Here is a 17,146-nt window from a genome sequence, read left to right on the forward strand (position 1 = left end):
CAGTACACAAGAGTCCCTAGAAAATGAATCGCCTGCGCGGATGTTTTGTTTGGATTTAAATATTGCCTGTGAATGCCCGCTAGAAACAAAAGAAGATTTAATCTCACACAGACTGCTGAGGAAGCACATTGACTTTATGAAATAGAGTCTGTGGGGATAAATGCTCCCACTGATGTGTATAGACAAATAACAGCAATGCTCAGGAATAACAGAAGCCTAATTGTCCACCTTATATTTGTCCATCTGTACCATCTGTTGACTTTGAGGTGCTCATCAAGGTAAACTTGCACAGCTACATAAATGCCTTGTACGTTCAGCTGTGTGGATGAATTGTGAATAATTGGGCAACATCTTTGCATATGAATGATTTTTAGACAAATATACAGTACTCATTAAAGAATAAAACTAAATAATAAGTAAACAGAGAGACAGACACACACTGTTTATTCAGATCTCTCTTTGAATAACTACTTTAATAACTATTTTAGTACCTAATGCAGGATAACAAACAACACGGCAGAATACAGAACAAGTGAGGAGAAAAATTTATAGTTTAAGTAATCTGGTTGTACCTTGAGGGAGTGAAAGTTTTGCAACACACTGCAAGTCACTGATCACACCCCAAAGTTGTTTCTTCAGTTACAAGAACAGAACAGGAGAATGCATACTTTATTTTAGAAGTGTTACAGCCATTAAACATAATCAAAATTTTCAATCCAAACAAATATATTTTGATTTAGTCAGGTTGTTGGTCTACGAATTTCTTTATTTGTTGAATAGTTTTAAAGGATGAGGCTGCCAATATTTTTATAGCCCCTCTCCCACTACACAGAAAAACCATTAACACCTGCCAAAGTCTGGCTTTTGTATATGATGGTAAAGATATTATCAGCATTCACACCTGGGTCAAATGACTGCAGTAGTCTCTGGTATGTATCGGCTCTGGCTCTGATCGGCAGTGATGGAAACACGTGTGAATGTGTCAATTTTAGCCCCTTTATCAATGAGATACAATCATGTGCCGCAAAAAAAGTACTGCCTGTCTCTGCCCAAGCAGCTCAAATATCTCTCTAAATTAGTTGGCACAGAGTTTGAAAGAGATGCTGAATAAATAAGAGATATAAAAGTCTGTGACATTCTCACTGGCCTCCATGCTGCTTTCTACTGTTTACTAACCTGTTGTCCGGCCTGTCCATGTCATCAAATGTGACACAACAGTAAAAGAAACATCATCTGCTGCAGAGTTGGTACACAGCTCTGGGCAACTCGCAGTGGGAAAAGCAGCCTCTTTTTGGGGTGTTTTCCCGTGTTTTAAAAACTCACATACACAATCAAATTTTGGTGGAAAAGGGGTATATCTAAATTTTTGACAACAAATCCCATGAAAAGACTAAAACCAAAAGTGACTCTCAGTCCCAAGATTGTTTGTTCCTATATGAAGTCTTAAAAAAGGTTTCAAATATAGTTTCAGTATTTTAAAAAAAAAGGCTGATGAATTTTGAAAACAGTTGGACACTGTAGTTTTTAGCAAATTCCACTCAAACAAGGGTAAAGTTTTGGGGGGATTTCAAATTTCAGCAGCAGGATGGAACACACAATACTTGTTAATTGCATCAATTCATCGTTGGTTTCTCATGAGATTTGAAGAAAATATAGACTATAACCCTACTTGTCCTCTAAAGCTGCAAATTTCTAAGATTATAGCTCACACAATCTGTGACAACTTCTGCAGCCCTCCATCAATGCCAAGTTTGACATTAAACATTGTATTAAAAATAGAAATTTCTAATGCCATGGTAAATCTGCCAATGAGCAGAATCTCCACTTGCTTGGTCAGTTAACAGGTATAAAAGGAAACACACCTACCTACATGTGCTTGCAGAGACACAGGGGCCACAGATCTGACTGTCATCTTTAAATTAGCGCTGCTGGTTTCTGATTCTCTTTGACACCTCCAGTCATACAGTGGTTGTTTGTGTTAAACGGGGCTATATGTTAGAAAGGCCTGGAGGCCCACCCTCGCTTTGGTGTGACACCTGCTGATTTACACTAATGACAAACAGGCTCCTCTTCTCTAAGATACACAGCTTCCTGGGATTGACGCTAGTTTTGGCCTTGCTCGCCTCCAACCCTTATCTTGTTAGAGACAATTGGAAAAAAACAATTACCTGCAGATGCCGCATTGTGCCTGACAAACAAGGTAATAGCAGAGGACAACGAGCAACTGCTCTCCCCCAGCGTTCTCTCTCTCTCATCCTAAGAGGCTTCACCCATCTTGAAACATTTATAACCACATCTCCTCCAAGTATTGTGACTGCAAATAGCCTTGCCTGCACTTCTGACCCTAAACAGCCCTGGCAGCCGCCTCTGACCGTCCACTCTTCCTCCCCCTTGAAGAAGGCCAGAAGAAAGCTTTCCCCTCAGCATCCCACACCAGGAAATGTTTTGACTTTGTCCAGTTGGTCTGTTGCTCTCGTTAAGCCTTTTGGGATGTTGAGGGTCGCCTCAGCTATGCCTCTCTTCCTGAACTAGTCTCCAACTTTGTTTACACTTTGGGATAAATAAAAAGGCTCAGCAGCAGAAGACAACAATGCTAATTTTTGTCTTGAATAAAAATGCAATTACGAGAGCATTTAACTCATGAATAGGAAAAGGTTGTGAGGAATAGTCTTGTGTAAATGTGTCTTTAGGAGTGCAATTGAACATAATGTAATGTACCATGCTGCTCTATGTGTAGGTCTTTTAATTTGACTCTGAAGTGTGTGAGGAGACCTTACCAAAAGTAACAGAAGTCACTAACGGCTAATTAAAAGAATTGTGCTCCATTTCTGTTGCAACAGAGCAGTTGATTAGAAAGATAATTGAACTGGGGAGTGAGATTTAACAAGGGAGTTGCATATCTTGTCAGATAGTAATCAGTATACTACCAGGAATTACATGCGAGTGCTCATATAAATATATGCTCCTCAGATAATGCAACAGGTGATATCCATGCCGTTTGGAAAATCAAGTTACATATAACATTTGCACGGCAACATTGCGTTACACATGTCCCAATTAACATCACTTTCATCCCAGTAATTCAAGAAGATGCAAAGCTAATTTTACCACCTCCTGTGAGTGTGACTCGACCCAGACATTTCATTTGTTTCAAGAGATCCTTTGAGAAAAAACTTCCTTCCTCCCGCCAGCCGCACTTCTCTCAGACTGTCTGAATTCTGCTCATGAATAAAACGTGCAGCACGTCAAGAGGAAATATAACTACCTTCACTCTTATTTCCCTTGATGATATTTTCAGAACACCCTTGTGAAAATGGGCGCACTTCACACACAAAAAAGCATTTCATTAAACTTTTTAAAAATTTCCTTTTAAGCATGGCACACCTCAAATGGAGTGATTATCATTGGCAAGGCGCCAGAGAGCCGTAGGAGTGCTTTGAAGACATTCCTCCGAGGATATAAATAGTGTATCTTTCCTCAGCATCCCCATGCAGACAAGATACGGAGCTGGTCAGCCTTCTTCTCACTAACCAGAGTTTGTCCAAAGTAGTGCAGGAACTTCTCATGCAAATGTCATCATATATTTAACATTTCACACACACTTTACATCCCAGATGCATCATCATCTGACCGCAGTCTGTCTGAGAAACAGTGCAGAGCAGCACAAATATATACTTGAATCCAACCACAACATTTCCTTTTCATGTCTTCTAATAATATATTTTTTCCATTTAAGTTAAAGATTTATTCCCTCTGTGAATTATTTCTACATATTTTTAAGAAGTTAAAGGATAGTTGAAGTAGTTTTTTCTGATATAGCAGCTTTATAAAGCAGAGGATTACAGCCTGAGGCCTGGCTCGTAGATATTAAGCTCTCTTATTGAACCAAGAAGATTTGATGCTGGATTGAAGTCCAGCTCTTCCTGCAATAACTGTGTCCAGAGATGTTATTTTTAAGATAGAGGGAGGTTTGTATTTTGGCTATGTCATGTGTGAGCAATCCTTCCTTTGGCATGTACAGGAATGTCACAGGCAGTTAAATTGACTGGACTTTCTTTTTCTCACCTTTCCCAGTAATATTTTTACTTGTAAGAGAATAAAATTTAAAAAAATAAAAAAAATACAATGAAATTTGCTGAATGATAATAACTGATCCCTGAATGGTGACGTCACACGGTTTAAATATTTACCGAATAAATACTGAGGTATTGTGAGGTGTTGAAATGAGAAACACAGATTTATCCAATACATGCAGGCCTCTGCTTGGCCATTGTTCTGTTGTGAGGTGGTGTGAGGTGGTGTGAGGTGGTGTGATGGTGCGGTGGGGGTGTGAGATTAGACTCTTACATAAGTTTGGGGGTTCACTGATAAGAAATGGCTGAGAGGCCTTGCTGTAGCTTTAACTGCAGCAAAGATGAATGTGCGAATTACTTGTATTAATGCCAAACATTGCATGCAACATTAAATCATCTGAGCTATGGATTTCATTTCTTTTTTTTTCCCATGACACACACACACAGGCAATACTTGCTTGCCTGATTATCCCCATGCCCATATCTTACAGATGGAGGAGATTAATCTTCTTTTTTATCTTTACACAAAACACCCACTGTGAAAAATCTACATTCATGACTTCAATTTTACCCTGAAGTAGCTCCTTCCTGCTGCTCACTGCAGCATAGGAGATTGATCCAAGACAGGGGTTTCTTGTTCAAAGGTGCATGTTTGCAGGACTTATTATACAGTGACCTATAAATTACAACTTGTGTGGCATAAATGCATATATTATTAAAAACGGACCATGTTTGACACAAATTTGCAACACTGATGCACTTAAAATATTCATAGTTTTGCACAACTTAACATTTTATTCATAGACTTTTAAAGGTGCACACATACTGGATCTTTTTTTTTTTTTTAAATCATAATAGTTACATTAAAATGAATTTGGGAACAAAAACCTGTCAAGAAGAATGAGCTCTAATTATGTAATTCCTTCCCACCACAGAGCCAGAGAGGCTAAACAGATTTGTCCCAGTATCCCCTCTGTGTTTATGTGCGTTTAGAAGTTCTACATATGATTTTCTTGAAGGATTTCCTGAAATCCCTGTTGAAAATAGTATATATTATGGGGTTCACAGAACTGTTGCAGTAGCCAATCCAAAAGAAAAGGTTGAAAAGTGCACCAGGGATGTAGCAGCTGTCTCTGCAGATCGCATGAAGGGTGTAAGTGAAGAAGAAGGGGAACCAGCAAAGCACAAACACTCCCATCACTACCGCCAGAACGAAGGTGAAACGTTTCTCCCGCATCTGGGCCACTTTGGTTTTGTTGGCCGCGGTCAGCTGTTGTCGCGCACCTGGGTTCTTCTGCTCCGGGTAGAGCTGTGACGCCCGGGCTGAAGCCCAGGAGAGACGGCAGTTCTGAGGCGGGCAGCAGTCTGACCCCTCCACCTTTCTCCGCTTGGTGAAGCGATGATTGCGTGGTTTAACGTCCGAAGGACAGCAGCTCTCCTCCAGATCGATGTCATCCAGCTCCCCCTGTCTCTGCTGGTGGCTGCCGGAGCTCTGGCTGCTGGGGCTCTCCGTCTCGAACCGATCCTTCCTCACGAAACAGGTCTCGGACTGAGAGGGCTGCCTCTCCAGGCCGTTCTTGGCCACGAACACGGTGGAGCTGCGCTGCTTGGCCACCTTATAGATCTTACAGTAAACCAGAATCATGATGAGACCCGGAGCGAAGAAGGACACAATGCAGGAGGAGAGAATGTACCAGGTCTCATCATTCAGCAGGCACTCCCGTTCATCATGTTTGGTCATGAGGAGAGGAGGAAAGGAGATGACAGCAGATATTACCCACACTACAGCGATCATGGACTTGATGCGCTTTGGTGTCCGCTTCAGGTTGTAGCTCACCGCCTTTGTCACTGACCAGTAGCGGTCCAGGCTGATGGCGCACAGGTGCACGATGGATGAGGTGCAGAATAACACGTCCAGAGACAGATAAAAGGCGCACCAAGTACTTCCAAAGTACCAGTAGCCCATCACTTCATTGGCGAGGGAGAAGGGTATGACCAGCGTGGCCACCAGGATGTCCGCTGATGCCAGAGACACCAGGAAAAGATTCTGGGGCGCACGGAGAGCCCGGCTGGTCAGTACCGCAACAATCACCAACACGTTACCGACAATGGTCACCGAAATGATCACAGTGACCACCAGGATGATGAGCGCAGTAGCTGCCTCCGAGTGTGGCAAGCCAAACGGTGCGTCCGTGGCGTTCTCATCGCTGGAAACGTTTTGCACAATCACGCTCAACTGGGTTAAATCCATTCTGGCTCCGGTTTGTCCCTTCGTATCATGTTCGTGGTTTTGCACCCTTTTTTCTTTCAGCCTAAACTGGGTGCGCTGAGCTGCCTTGCACTAACGCATGGAAGTACATTGCGCGTAACGCTCCCGGTCATAGTGTAGCCCACATAAGAAGCAGCACCTGCACGAATGCATCTCCTCCAACAGAAAACCCCTTTTAAAGGTCCCCCAAATTATCCCTACGGGCACACGGGGTTCCGAAGAAGAAACAAAGTTCACAATCCAACGCTCCACGGGGAGAGTCACTCCGCTTCTGTCACGTTGCCATGCGTAATACTGCTTTTGGTGAACAACATCGCTTTTGGAGACACGCTGCTGATGGAATGAATGCCCACACAGGAGGGAGGTGACATCACTCCAACCCATCTCTAAACTTAAAGGAGAGACACACACACACAGAGACAGAGAAGGAGAGAGAGGGGAGAGAGAGAGAGAGAGAGAGAGAGAGAGATATTTGTTTAGACAGTTTTTTGTAAATTTAAGTGTCTTCGGGCGAGCCTTTGGGCTTGTTTTGTTGTTTTCTTGCTTTTCATATTTAACTTTTCTCAGCATTACATGTACAGCATGAGAGAAGTGGGGAAAGAAGCACAGTCTTGTGTTGCACAACAAAAATGCTTTCCATTTTAATCATTGCAAATAATTGTTATATGGCACTGGCAGCCCATGACACTGATGTTTAGGGTGAAACGGTCATTAAAAATCATTGATGGATATGGAGTTAAAACAGCACAGCAGGGCAACTCTCTGAACTTTATCAGCTCTCCAGGGCTGCCAATTAGTAAACCATGGTGTTCAAAGTAAAATGTTTTCATGCAAGTGATTGACTGATCTGCCCTTGCATTTTGTCTGTGAAATTTAGTGTTACATTTTTTATGGTCCAGCTCTCTGATGGAGGCCCAGATTTTCTTGTACCCTCACTCTTTTCCATTATTCATACTCTGTAATCTAGTATTGTTCTATGCTGGCACATGGAGGTGACCATAATACCTGTTACTGAGAAGCTTGCATCTGTTTGCTCTGAAGGTCTAGTTATATAACATGTGTGCGGCGGTATTAGACAGCCAGTCGTAGAGCCAGGGGATATTTACCAGTCAGGAGGGACACAAAAGGATGCACACACACAAATGGCCAGCCAGGGGTCATTGTGAAATAAAACTATGAAATGAAATTAATTCTGAGCTAATGAGTCGTCTGTGGCTCACCAGATGCATGACATTAATTTGAGGTTTTAAAAAATAATCTATTTGTGAGGTAAATAGCATCTGCCAGAAGCCTGTCGGTATGGGATTTGCAATCTAGCTAAAGCTGCTCTATGGATGCCAACATTAATGTTGGTGTATGTGTGTGTGTCCGTGTTCATCCTCCAGAGTGAGTTGTCTGGAGGCTGAGCATCCTTTAGTGGCTGCAGTGAGACGAAACACAGAAGCAGATTTGGAGGAGGACGTGGAGGAGGATTCGGACAGCCTCGCTTCCTTCTCCTTTTCCTCACTATCGCTCTCTCTTTCTCTGTTCTCACTCCCCTGGATAAACATAAAAACAGTGAAGATCATCTAAAGGGTGACTGTCACCACATATCAGTAGTCTGTAGATATTCCCTTAAGGGTCTACCTGCTGCATAAAAACAGGGAGAACAAAACACACACACACACTGACCTCAGTAACCAGTGTCCTCCAACACAAACATGCTCTTTACAAGCAGAAAAACACAGTTCTTTTGTGTCTGACTTTATAACCTGCAGGGGATTCGAGGAATGGCTTGCAATTAGAATTATTACAAATAAGCTTGTTATGCAATCACTTGCTGGAAGAGGCAATTGCACAAATTTCATCTGTTTTCTTACTTAATTGTTTTTTTCATTTCAACATTAACTTTTTACATTAAAGGAACCTGTAGATTGATGTTTCCCAATTGGTTTAGCCATGGGGTCCAGATTTGTCCTTAGTCTTAAGTTCAGTTTCAACACATGAGATAAATTACCACATATTCAATTTTATTTCACAAAATGTAAGTATCATGCTGGCTTAGAACACAAACATATTAAACATATTGCAAGAATAAACTGAAATAGCATTTCAAAATAAAAACTGTGTGCCAGAAATTCACTGTAATACCAAATAAAGTGTGTATTTTGCAAACTTACATGTTCATGAATCCCTTTTGGGCTATTCAAAATAGACCCGTGACCCACCAGTTGGGAAACACTGCTGATCGATAGATAGATAGATAGATAGATAGATAGATAGATAGATAGATAGATAAGGCCTATATACTGGCTTTCTATGTGTTTTTGTTACTTGTTTTTGCCATTGCCTCTGTCAGCATTGGTGTTTTTTAACCTATATATATATATATACACACACACTGAAGGTTATGTTACAATACCTGTCTGCACCTGTAACTTTTAGCCTGTCAAAAACAGAAGTTATGCAACAGTTCTTGTCCTGTTTGCAGGTGTTGACAAAATCCCGTCAACATAACAACAATGTGTTTTGTCTTGTTGCTCCATTGCCTCTACTTTTGTTCAGACATATTGTTTGTGAGAGAAAGAACAAAGCTGTCTCCTTAATACTTCTGTCCTGTCTAATCCAGAATTTGATAAGTGCAGAAATTTGAGTTGTATAACACACATTGCTAAATATCTATTGAGGCTGAAAATCACTGCTTTGTACCATGAGGTAATTCACAACTCACTGGTACAGACAACCACACACCTTCATACATTTCATACATATCATAAAAAATGCATATGTAATTAATTATATGCTGCACAAATACTTTGGAAAAGTAAAGGGCACATGGAAATACCCACAGTGTTTTTATAGACTAATACTTTTCCTCTTTATTATATACTTTGTCTTGACATAACAAGCTGTTTAAACCATTTTTATGCCATCACAGTAAAATTATTTTGTGATTGGAGGAAAACTAAATACAAAAAATAATTACACACATGTTCCTTCCCTTTTGTACTTTCTATTCTGAGTATTAAAACAATACCCAGCATCCTGTCATGTTGGATCCAGCTTCCTGTTATGATGCAGTCGCCACACCAAATGAGGGGTGGATATACATGCAAGTCCATCCGGAGGTCCCCGCCTCTGTGCAGCTAAAGGTTTTCCCACAAATTGAGAATCAAATCAAGCAATCATTCAAGCAATTACTTTCCAATTGCGAGTAAAAAGCATCAGTGAACAGGCAGAACGAATCAGCCATACAACGTGTTACATGTTTGACATCTGTATGAAATAGGTGACCCCTCTGTGACGCACATGCCAGGTTCATTTACTGTGACATTTTAAAATATTAGAAGCTCTCTGCGGCCACAAAAACGCAAGAAAAATGAGGTACCAAGTCTCCCAAACGGCTTTAATCCCATCAACTCATCAATCAGTAGATATGCACCATGGTTTGACAAGTTGTCCCACTGCCAGCAGGTGATGTTTTGAGTGATGTTGTTTTAGTGATAATTACAGCTCCAAGAAATTATCCATTAGCTTCAGTGATTATTAATACTCTGGTTGAACACCATTTCACTGCCAAATCAGTGCGCTTATTATAAGCTCCACACCCTTAAAAAAAGTGTTTCCTATACATCCAGGCTTGCAGGAGACTAAAAAAAGAGGTTTCCACTTCTGCTCAGCCTTTATGGGCGGTAAAAATGTGGCATGCTGAGATATGATGATTCTGCCGGCCAGACAAGACAAAAAAGATCTCTGAGAGGGCAGCCATATTCAGAAGCGATTGATGGCTGTGTTTCCCTTGCTGCCTCAATCCTCTTACCTTCCTGTTTTCTTCTGAGGAGGCTGCTCAGGCTGGTTGTGAGCGGAGCCCACTGCTGCGTTATGTAACGTTCCAGGAATAAATGGCCCGAGGTGGTGTGTGAAAACCTCATCTCAGGTTGCAGGTGATTTGTTACAGTAAACATTTTATGAAGACAATTCAGCCTACAGAACTTTAGTCAGAACCCCATATGATAACCGCATATGCGTGATGACAGGATGCTTAGCTTTTGTTGATGTATATACTTGTGGGAGAAACGAGGAAGTGGGAGAGGACTGTGTGTGTGTGTGTGTGTGTGTGTGTGTGTGTGTGTGTGTGTGTGTGTGTATGTGTGCGTGTGCGTGTCACAGCCACACTGTGATTCACATTCTGTTTTCAGAGATCACACATCTTCACACATCTCCCACCTTCTTCAAGTGTTGCTATTGCTGTCAGTAGGCTTGGCAGATCTGGATATATACATGACTGCTGACCTTTATTGTGTCCCAAACAAACAAGGTTTCCCTCAAATTCTTCCACAGCTTTAAGACATAGCCGCACTGGAATATAAAATCATAAGCGGGTTAATGAAGCCTTAAAGGTCACAAGTGTCGGCACATTCCATGATGAAAGTTTCACCTTGAATTTCTGCAGAAGTTTGGGATGTTTTTTTTTTTAATCAGGAAAGTCGCCGAGGCTCAAAGGGAAAAAAAAAAAAAAAAAACCGTATCTGCAATTATTTACTTTTAAAAAAATATTTTAATAATTTCAAAAACTAAAGCAGGCATGGCACCAAATCTGTAGATCCTTAAAATTGCCTTCAATATGTTTAAACTGGAAATGATCGACTTGTTTCATCAGCTGCTCTCTGAATTGGAATGTGGTATAAAGGACTGTATCTTTGATAAAGAGTTGTAATGGTTGTGTACACATTCAGCAGAGGAAGGAGCTTTTAAAATTCACTTCCAAGACCCTAGAGAATAGGCTTCCTGCAAAAACACTTCAGTGAATGAGATCCTCCACATCTCATTTTAAGGGAAGGTACACACTTGTAGTTGGTTAATAGTGGCTTGTGTTCAGAGTGTTGGGTCTGATTTGGTTTATGTCTTCGTTGACTGGGAGCTGTGGTTTAAAATGAAAAAAAAAAACAAAAAAACAAATGGATGAAGCTACATGTGAGTATTAGGGCAAATGAATCCCTATTGGGATCAATTCTATATGCTGTGAGGTACAGAAAAGTCCTTCCATTTTATATACTTTGTCTAAAAATCTTCAAAATTCACCCCATTTACAGTAAGAAGAACAGCATTGACTCAGAACTCACTGATGACTCACAAGTCATTATGATCTGGCCATCATAATAAACTATTAAACATGAGTTATCAGATGACGTAGATTAGAGGAAATATGGGATTGTGAATGCTCTACTGACGTGATTTAATTCATTTGATCTTTTAGATGGGGTGTGCTGAGAATGAGATTCAAAGGCGCTGCTCAATGAGGCGGTGTTCATTCAATGAATAAATGACAGAATGAACAAAACGTAAGCCTACAGTTAGGCCTGAGGATTTGGCACAGAACAGTGTTTTGTTACCAAAATCAAATCTGTATTTTCTACTTTTGTCAGGAATTAATTGGTCAAAAATCAAGTGTTGGACAAATACATACATTTTGACATCCTGGTGGCACTGGACGACAAATCAGTGGATCACTAGCGTCATTATATGTCAGACACAAGGCTGAGGGATCCAGATGACTGCCAGCATTAGAAAAACTGGGCTGCATGTCACCTCTAATCACCATATTTTGACACCTGTGCAGAAGCTTGAAGCCTTTTGGCAGTTAGATTTAAGCAACTAAAATGTTCAGTTGGGTTTAGGAAAAGATAATGGTTGATGTAATTTACACCGGTTGACTTAAATGACAAAAAACTGATGTGACAGAATAACTAAATGCTAATTTTTAGTTTCACATGGAGCACGAACACTGGTCTACAGGGTCAAAGTCCTGTGCTTGTTGTACCAATCATTCTCCCCTCCCACTTGCCCTGAGTAAACTTTCTTGCTCTCTATACTACACTTGTGCTCTCGTAATGTCTCATAATGACATTTGCGGTTTAACATTGGAGTTGGATGAAATTACAGTGCATCTCAGATGCAAAAAGGTGCATTGTGTGTCCATATTTGATGCCAAAGGCTGCTGACAGAGTGGCGTTCTTTGTGAGTCCAGAAAAATTTAATTTTATCTACAAATCAAACACCTGGTCACATCATGGTCAGCAGCGAACTCTCAGAGAGGCAGCACATACTTTGGAGGCAGAGAAGCAGAGTGCCAAGCGCAGTACCAAGCACAGTGAAAATAAAACTTAACTGTTTGTCAGTTCATATAGCCTAGAGCTAGAAGTCTCTAACAATGGGAATTGGCAAGAACCCAACCACATGTGAACATGGGGAAATGTGTGGGTGGGTCGCATCAAGACCAGTTGGGTTAAGGCTGCGAATCAAAGCTCTACTCAACACATCTTAGCTTAGCATTACGATTTAGATCAAAGCACTGTGACCAAGAACAGCCTCATTGAGGTGCTAGCAAGGCTGTAGTCTCGTATACTTGTTACACAGTTTTTACTTCTGTGACTTTGTGACACAAAGAAAGTTGTCTAATGCCATATTAAGCGATTTCGAATCAGGCTTCATGGTCTCTGTCCTCAAGTGTCAGCTGTGAAAATGAAGTAATTTACCTCGAAGCACTTCTTGTTAACTCTTAATCTCTACTATTTGCTACTTCTCCAACTCTTCTGTGTACACATCCCAGCTCTTGAAAGTGAATTGTTAGTATTCAAGGTATCCCTCTGCAGCCTGCCACCAGGCCAAGTGCTCATTAGAGCATTCATTTTGAATTTGACTTTGGCCTTGTTCCCTGTTATTCTTGCGTCAGCCTGCGCAGTGCAATTGTGGCTTTTTATTACAGAAAACATCTCTGTTTATCAACCATAAGCGTTTTTCTTGGCACACAATGCTGCTCTCTCAGATACAGCAGATTATTTACCTTACCGAAAAATTGGAGAAAGGAAAAGGAACAGTTTCTTTTATCTTTACTTTTTATCATGATTGATTCACTAGTATTTTTGTCCTATTAGTTTAAAATCCGTTCTATATTAAATCTCTCAAAGGTCACAGATTAAAGCCATTATATTGCATAAAGAACACAAATTACATAATGGGAATGTCTGGCTTTTTATGTTGTACAATAAGATCCTGGGTTTTATGTCAACTTTATTTTAATAGAATCTTTAGAGGCATCTGGTAACTATCAGATTTCTCGTATAACCAAGGCTGCCACTGGAGTTCAGCTCACAAGCTTCCAGCATCCATGAAATGAATCCTGTGCTATATATGTAAATATATATATATATATATATATATATATATATATATATATATATATATATATATATATATATATATATATATATATATATGTAAATATATATATATATATATATAATACTTAGTATTGCTAGACAGACTGTGTGTTCCAATACCCATACTCCCATTCTATATAGTATTACAAAAAAGATTTAAAGATTTAGCCCAGTACATCGTATGTCAAATCTGTGCCAAAAATACCAGGATGTTTAACTACATCTGGTTGGATTTTGCAGTATGCAAACCAACATGCATTTCTGGCTTTTCTTACCCACAATCCTCTGCGCAGCAGCAGATAAGTCACATCTCAACAGCTAGTTGACAGCTGACAGAAGCCTCAATGACGGATGACAGCATATTCAAGTGACTAAGGACCAGTCGAATGTTAATAACAGGAATGTGAGATTGTTTGAGAGAACAAAATAGTCAGATTTTCAACAACAACAAAATGAAAATAACTTATAGAGGAATGCATATGAAGGCAAAATTTAATGCATAAAATTAATTAAAAGTTAAATATTGCAAATTAACAGCATTATGGAGAAAATGTATGTTCTGATTGTGTGCATACTGTATGCAACAGTATATACTATGTAAGAGCAGCTGCAGTAGTAAAAGTAAAAAGAATTAGTATGCGATTCGGAACACACCCTGTGCTTTATAGCTTTAGAGACAACAAGAGATCAAGATGACTCTCCATCCCTGACAAAGGCACAAGCAAAAACAGGCATCTTAAAAAAATGCATGACATTTTTGATTTTTTTAGTGTTAACAAAATAGCAGGTACTAAAATATCTTTCCAGTCACTGTGACATGGTGCCCAGTAGTTTATAAAACATTATATATAGCAGTCCAGTGAAGGATCCTGTTGTGACATCCATCAGCCTCTAAGGTCACAGATTGCAGAGTGAGTCATCAGGCTCTGGTCCACCATCAGCCTGCTCTGTCTCTGGATTTGGCACATTCTGCTAGTCAAATGAACCTTGTTAGGGGTACTGTAGTGCTCCACAACAACACAAAAAAAAGACTAACATAGTCCTGAATTTGATGGCAGGATGTGTGGCAGGCATGGTCTAAACAGCTTAAGAGCATGACATGGATGTGGACAGCAAAACAGAAAAGTGAGGAGGCGGTTGTTGGATACTTTTCAGACAGCGTCCTCGTGTTACCCATCCCTGTCTAACTTCGTCACACCTCTTTCTCTTGTTGTCTCTTTCTTGCTCTTGCACTGACAGCTGACACTTGTTGGTTCTGTAAGCCTTTTTGCTTCACCCCTCTATCTTCCTCTACCTGCCTCGCTCCCCTGTTGTCACGGTTCATTTCCATGAGATGGGACTCTCTGCCCTGACCATCTGGTGGGGTTTTTTGGGATGCTCAGCCCTTTTCCCTTGCCATGCTGCTCTGTGGTAACAAACCTGTAGCTCTGGTGCTCACGTCTCTTTTTCCGTAATCCCACAAGACCGCAGGATACACTGCCTACGTGGATCCGTGTCCAAAAGCTACTGTGACTCTGGCAAGCTTGCTAACACGATAAAGCCTGCCTAATACTCTCATCATCCCATGTTAATACTATAGGGTAACCATAGCAATAACTGTTCTACTTGAGACTATGTACTATACCTCTCACTGAAACTGACCTAATAACAAGTTTAAGGGAATATGAGCAAACTTTGAGAAGGACCATATGATTTGAACACCATTGGCCGAACAGAAGAAAAGAAGAAGAAAATACATCATATGTTTCTGCAAACCACAAATATGTAACATTTTCTACATATCATATCAATGTTTCTGAAGTGACTGCAGGAGAAGGGGATGGTAGATGACATGGCACTTAGGCAATACACCTGCCAAACTGCAGACTAGTGTTTGAGACCAACAAACAAAAACGGTTGTTCTTAAGCAAGTCATTGCTGTCATTCCAGGTATAGTGCAAAGAAAAGCAGCTGTTAAAGAAATTCGCTGTGTTTTCAGCTGGGATCCTTCCAGGAGAAGTGGTTTTACTTTACGGAAATATTGCCGAATTTCCTGCCAAGATAGTGCCATGAAAAAGTTGTTTTTTTACCAAGACATTGCTGTGTTTTTGGCCAGGATTGCACCACTACATCATTCATAACATTATCTTTTTTAATAACCATCATGTGTTTTTTGTGGCTTAATCTAACCACGTTACTGACGTTACTATGTCAACTTAACACATAACACATAAACATTTCATTCAAGGTACTGTACTTAAGGTACTGATGTTCTGGTGATAACTGGCAGACCTGCATCATCCAGTTCACTGTGACTCTAATTGACACTGTTGGGAGTTGTTTTGTGTGTGTGTGTGTGTGTGTGTGTGTGTGTGTGTGTGTGTGTGTGTGTGTGTGTGTCTTTGTCTGTGATGGGGGACTTCACATTTGCTGTGAGCCAATGGTTGTTAGGGTCTGATTGCTGGCAGGTGTGTCTGGATGTGCCTCCTCACTCTGTAGGTTATTTAAGCATGTGTTGCAAACGCTGTTGTCTCTCATTACTTTGTGCGCTCTTTCTGTGCAGCTGTCGTATGGATGTGATGTCTGAGTAAATATTGTATTTAAATGGCGAAACTCGTTCTCCATCCTTTTGTGTGCTCTGTCTGTGCAGGTGTGGTATGGCTGTGATATCTAAGTGAATATTGTAGTTACACAGCAAAGCTTGTTCTCATTCCTTTGTGTGCTTTTTCTGTGCAGGCAAGGGTCCGTTCAAGGTGCCACGGACAAAAAGCAGAGTTGTGGTTTTTGGAACTCTAAAGTGTTGCCGGCCTTGTCCACAGCGTCGGTTCAAAGAGAACTGCCATCAAGTATGTGAAGTTGTTAGACTGAAGAAGCAAGAGATCTGCTGACCCTTGGCCTTGGACTGCCCCCCCACTTTCCCCTGTTAAGTAGGACACTGACATATTTATAGTCAGGAGAGCTTGAGGAGCACATGAGTGTAGATTTATTTTTCAACTTTGGGTTTTAACTCATTTGTGGTCTTTTGTCCCTTGCTAAGACTAATTTTTTAAACCAACTTGTACTCAACATCAGTATATCCATTTTATGTTACTTGATAACTATATCCCACTACAGTTCAATGAAAAATATTGATTTAAGCAGTTATTTGACAGATTGGGTTACAGTTTTGTATATTCAAAACAAACATATGATAAGCCTCTAAAATATACATTGTGATTACCAACCTTAATTGGCCCTTGCTCACTTACAAAAGAGCGGTGCCATCATTCAGCGATTTGCCTTTAACCCTATGAGGTGGCTTCATTTTAATAAGTTGGAGGCCCAAAAAGGTAAAATTATCCAATATTCCACAAAAAAGCAGAGATTATAGATAACATAAACAATTGGTAAAATAAAAAAACATGTCGCAGAATTTAGCCTAAAGTATCACATAGAAAACCCCAGATTAACTTTGTGTGCAACTGGAAGAGCTAGTCCTTTAAAATTGGAGTCACTGAAAATTGGGATTTCTGTATGGATTTGGTACTTTTACTTTGACAATTTAAGTATATTTGGCTTATAATATTGATATACAACAGCCAATAAAGTACTTTTACTTAAGTAAAAATATCTATAATATATAATAA

The 17,146-nt window shown here is 40.3% G+C and overlaps 1 protein-coding gene across 1 annotated transcript; it reads right to left on the bottom strand.

The window, feature by feature from the left end:
• Positions 1-533: 533 nt before the first annotated feature.
• Positions 534-6,743, bottom strand: adra2db (adrenergic, alpha-2D-, receptor b). The gene has a single exon (XM_042493828.2). It carries the CDS (start codon positions 6,322-6,324, stop codon positions 5,053-5,055), a length of 1,272 nt encoding a protein of 423 aa, XP_042349762.1. The 5' UTR covers positions 6,325-6,743; the 3' UTR covers positions 534-5,052.
• Between the last annotated feature and the right edge of the window lie 10,403 nt (positions 6,744-17,146).

The sequence above is a fragment of the Plectropomus leopardus genome, chromosome 8 (genome assembly GCF_026936395.1).
Source record: "Plectropomus leopardus strain MGB_pleo_1.0 chromosome 8, ASM2693639v1, whole genome shotgun sequence".
Classification (NCBI taxonomy): Eukaryota; Metazoa; Chordata; class Actinopteri; order Perciformes; family Serranidae; genus Plectropomus; species Plectropomus leopardus.

Excerpts from the sequence above, each read along its gene's own strand:
- adra2db (XM_042493828.2), bottom strand. The coding sequence starts at position 6,324 with ATGGATTTAACCCAGTTGAGCGTGATTGTGCAAAACGTTTCCAGCGAT.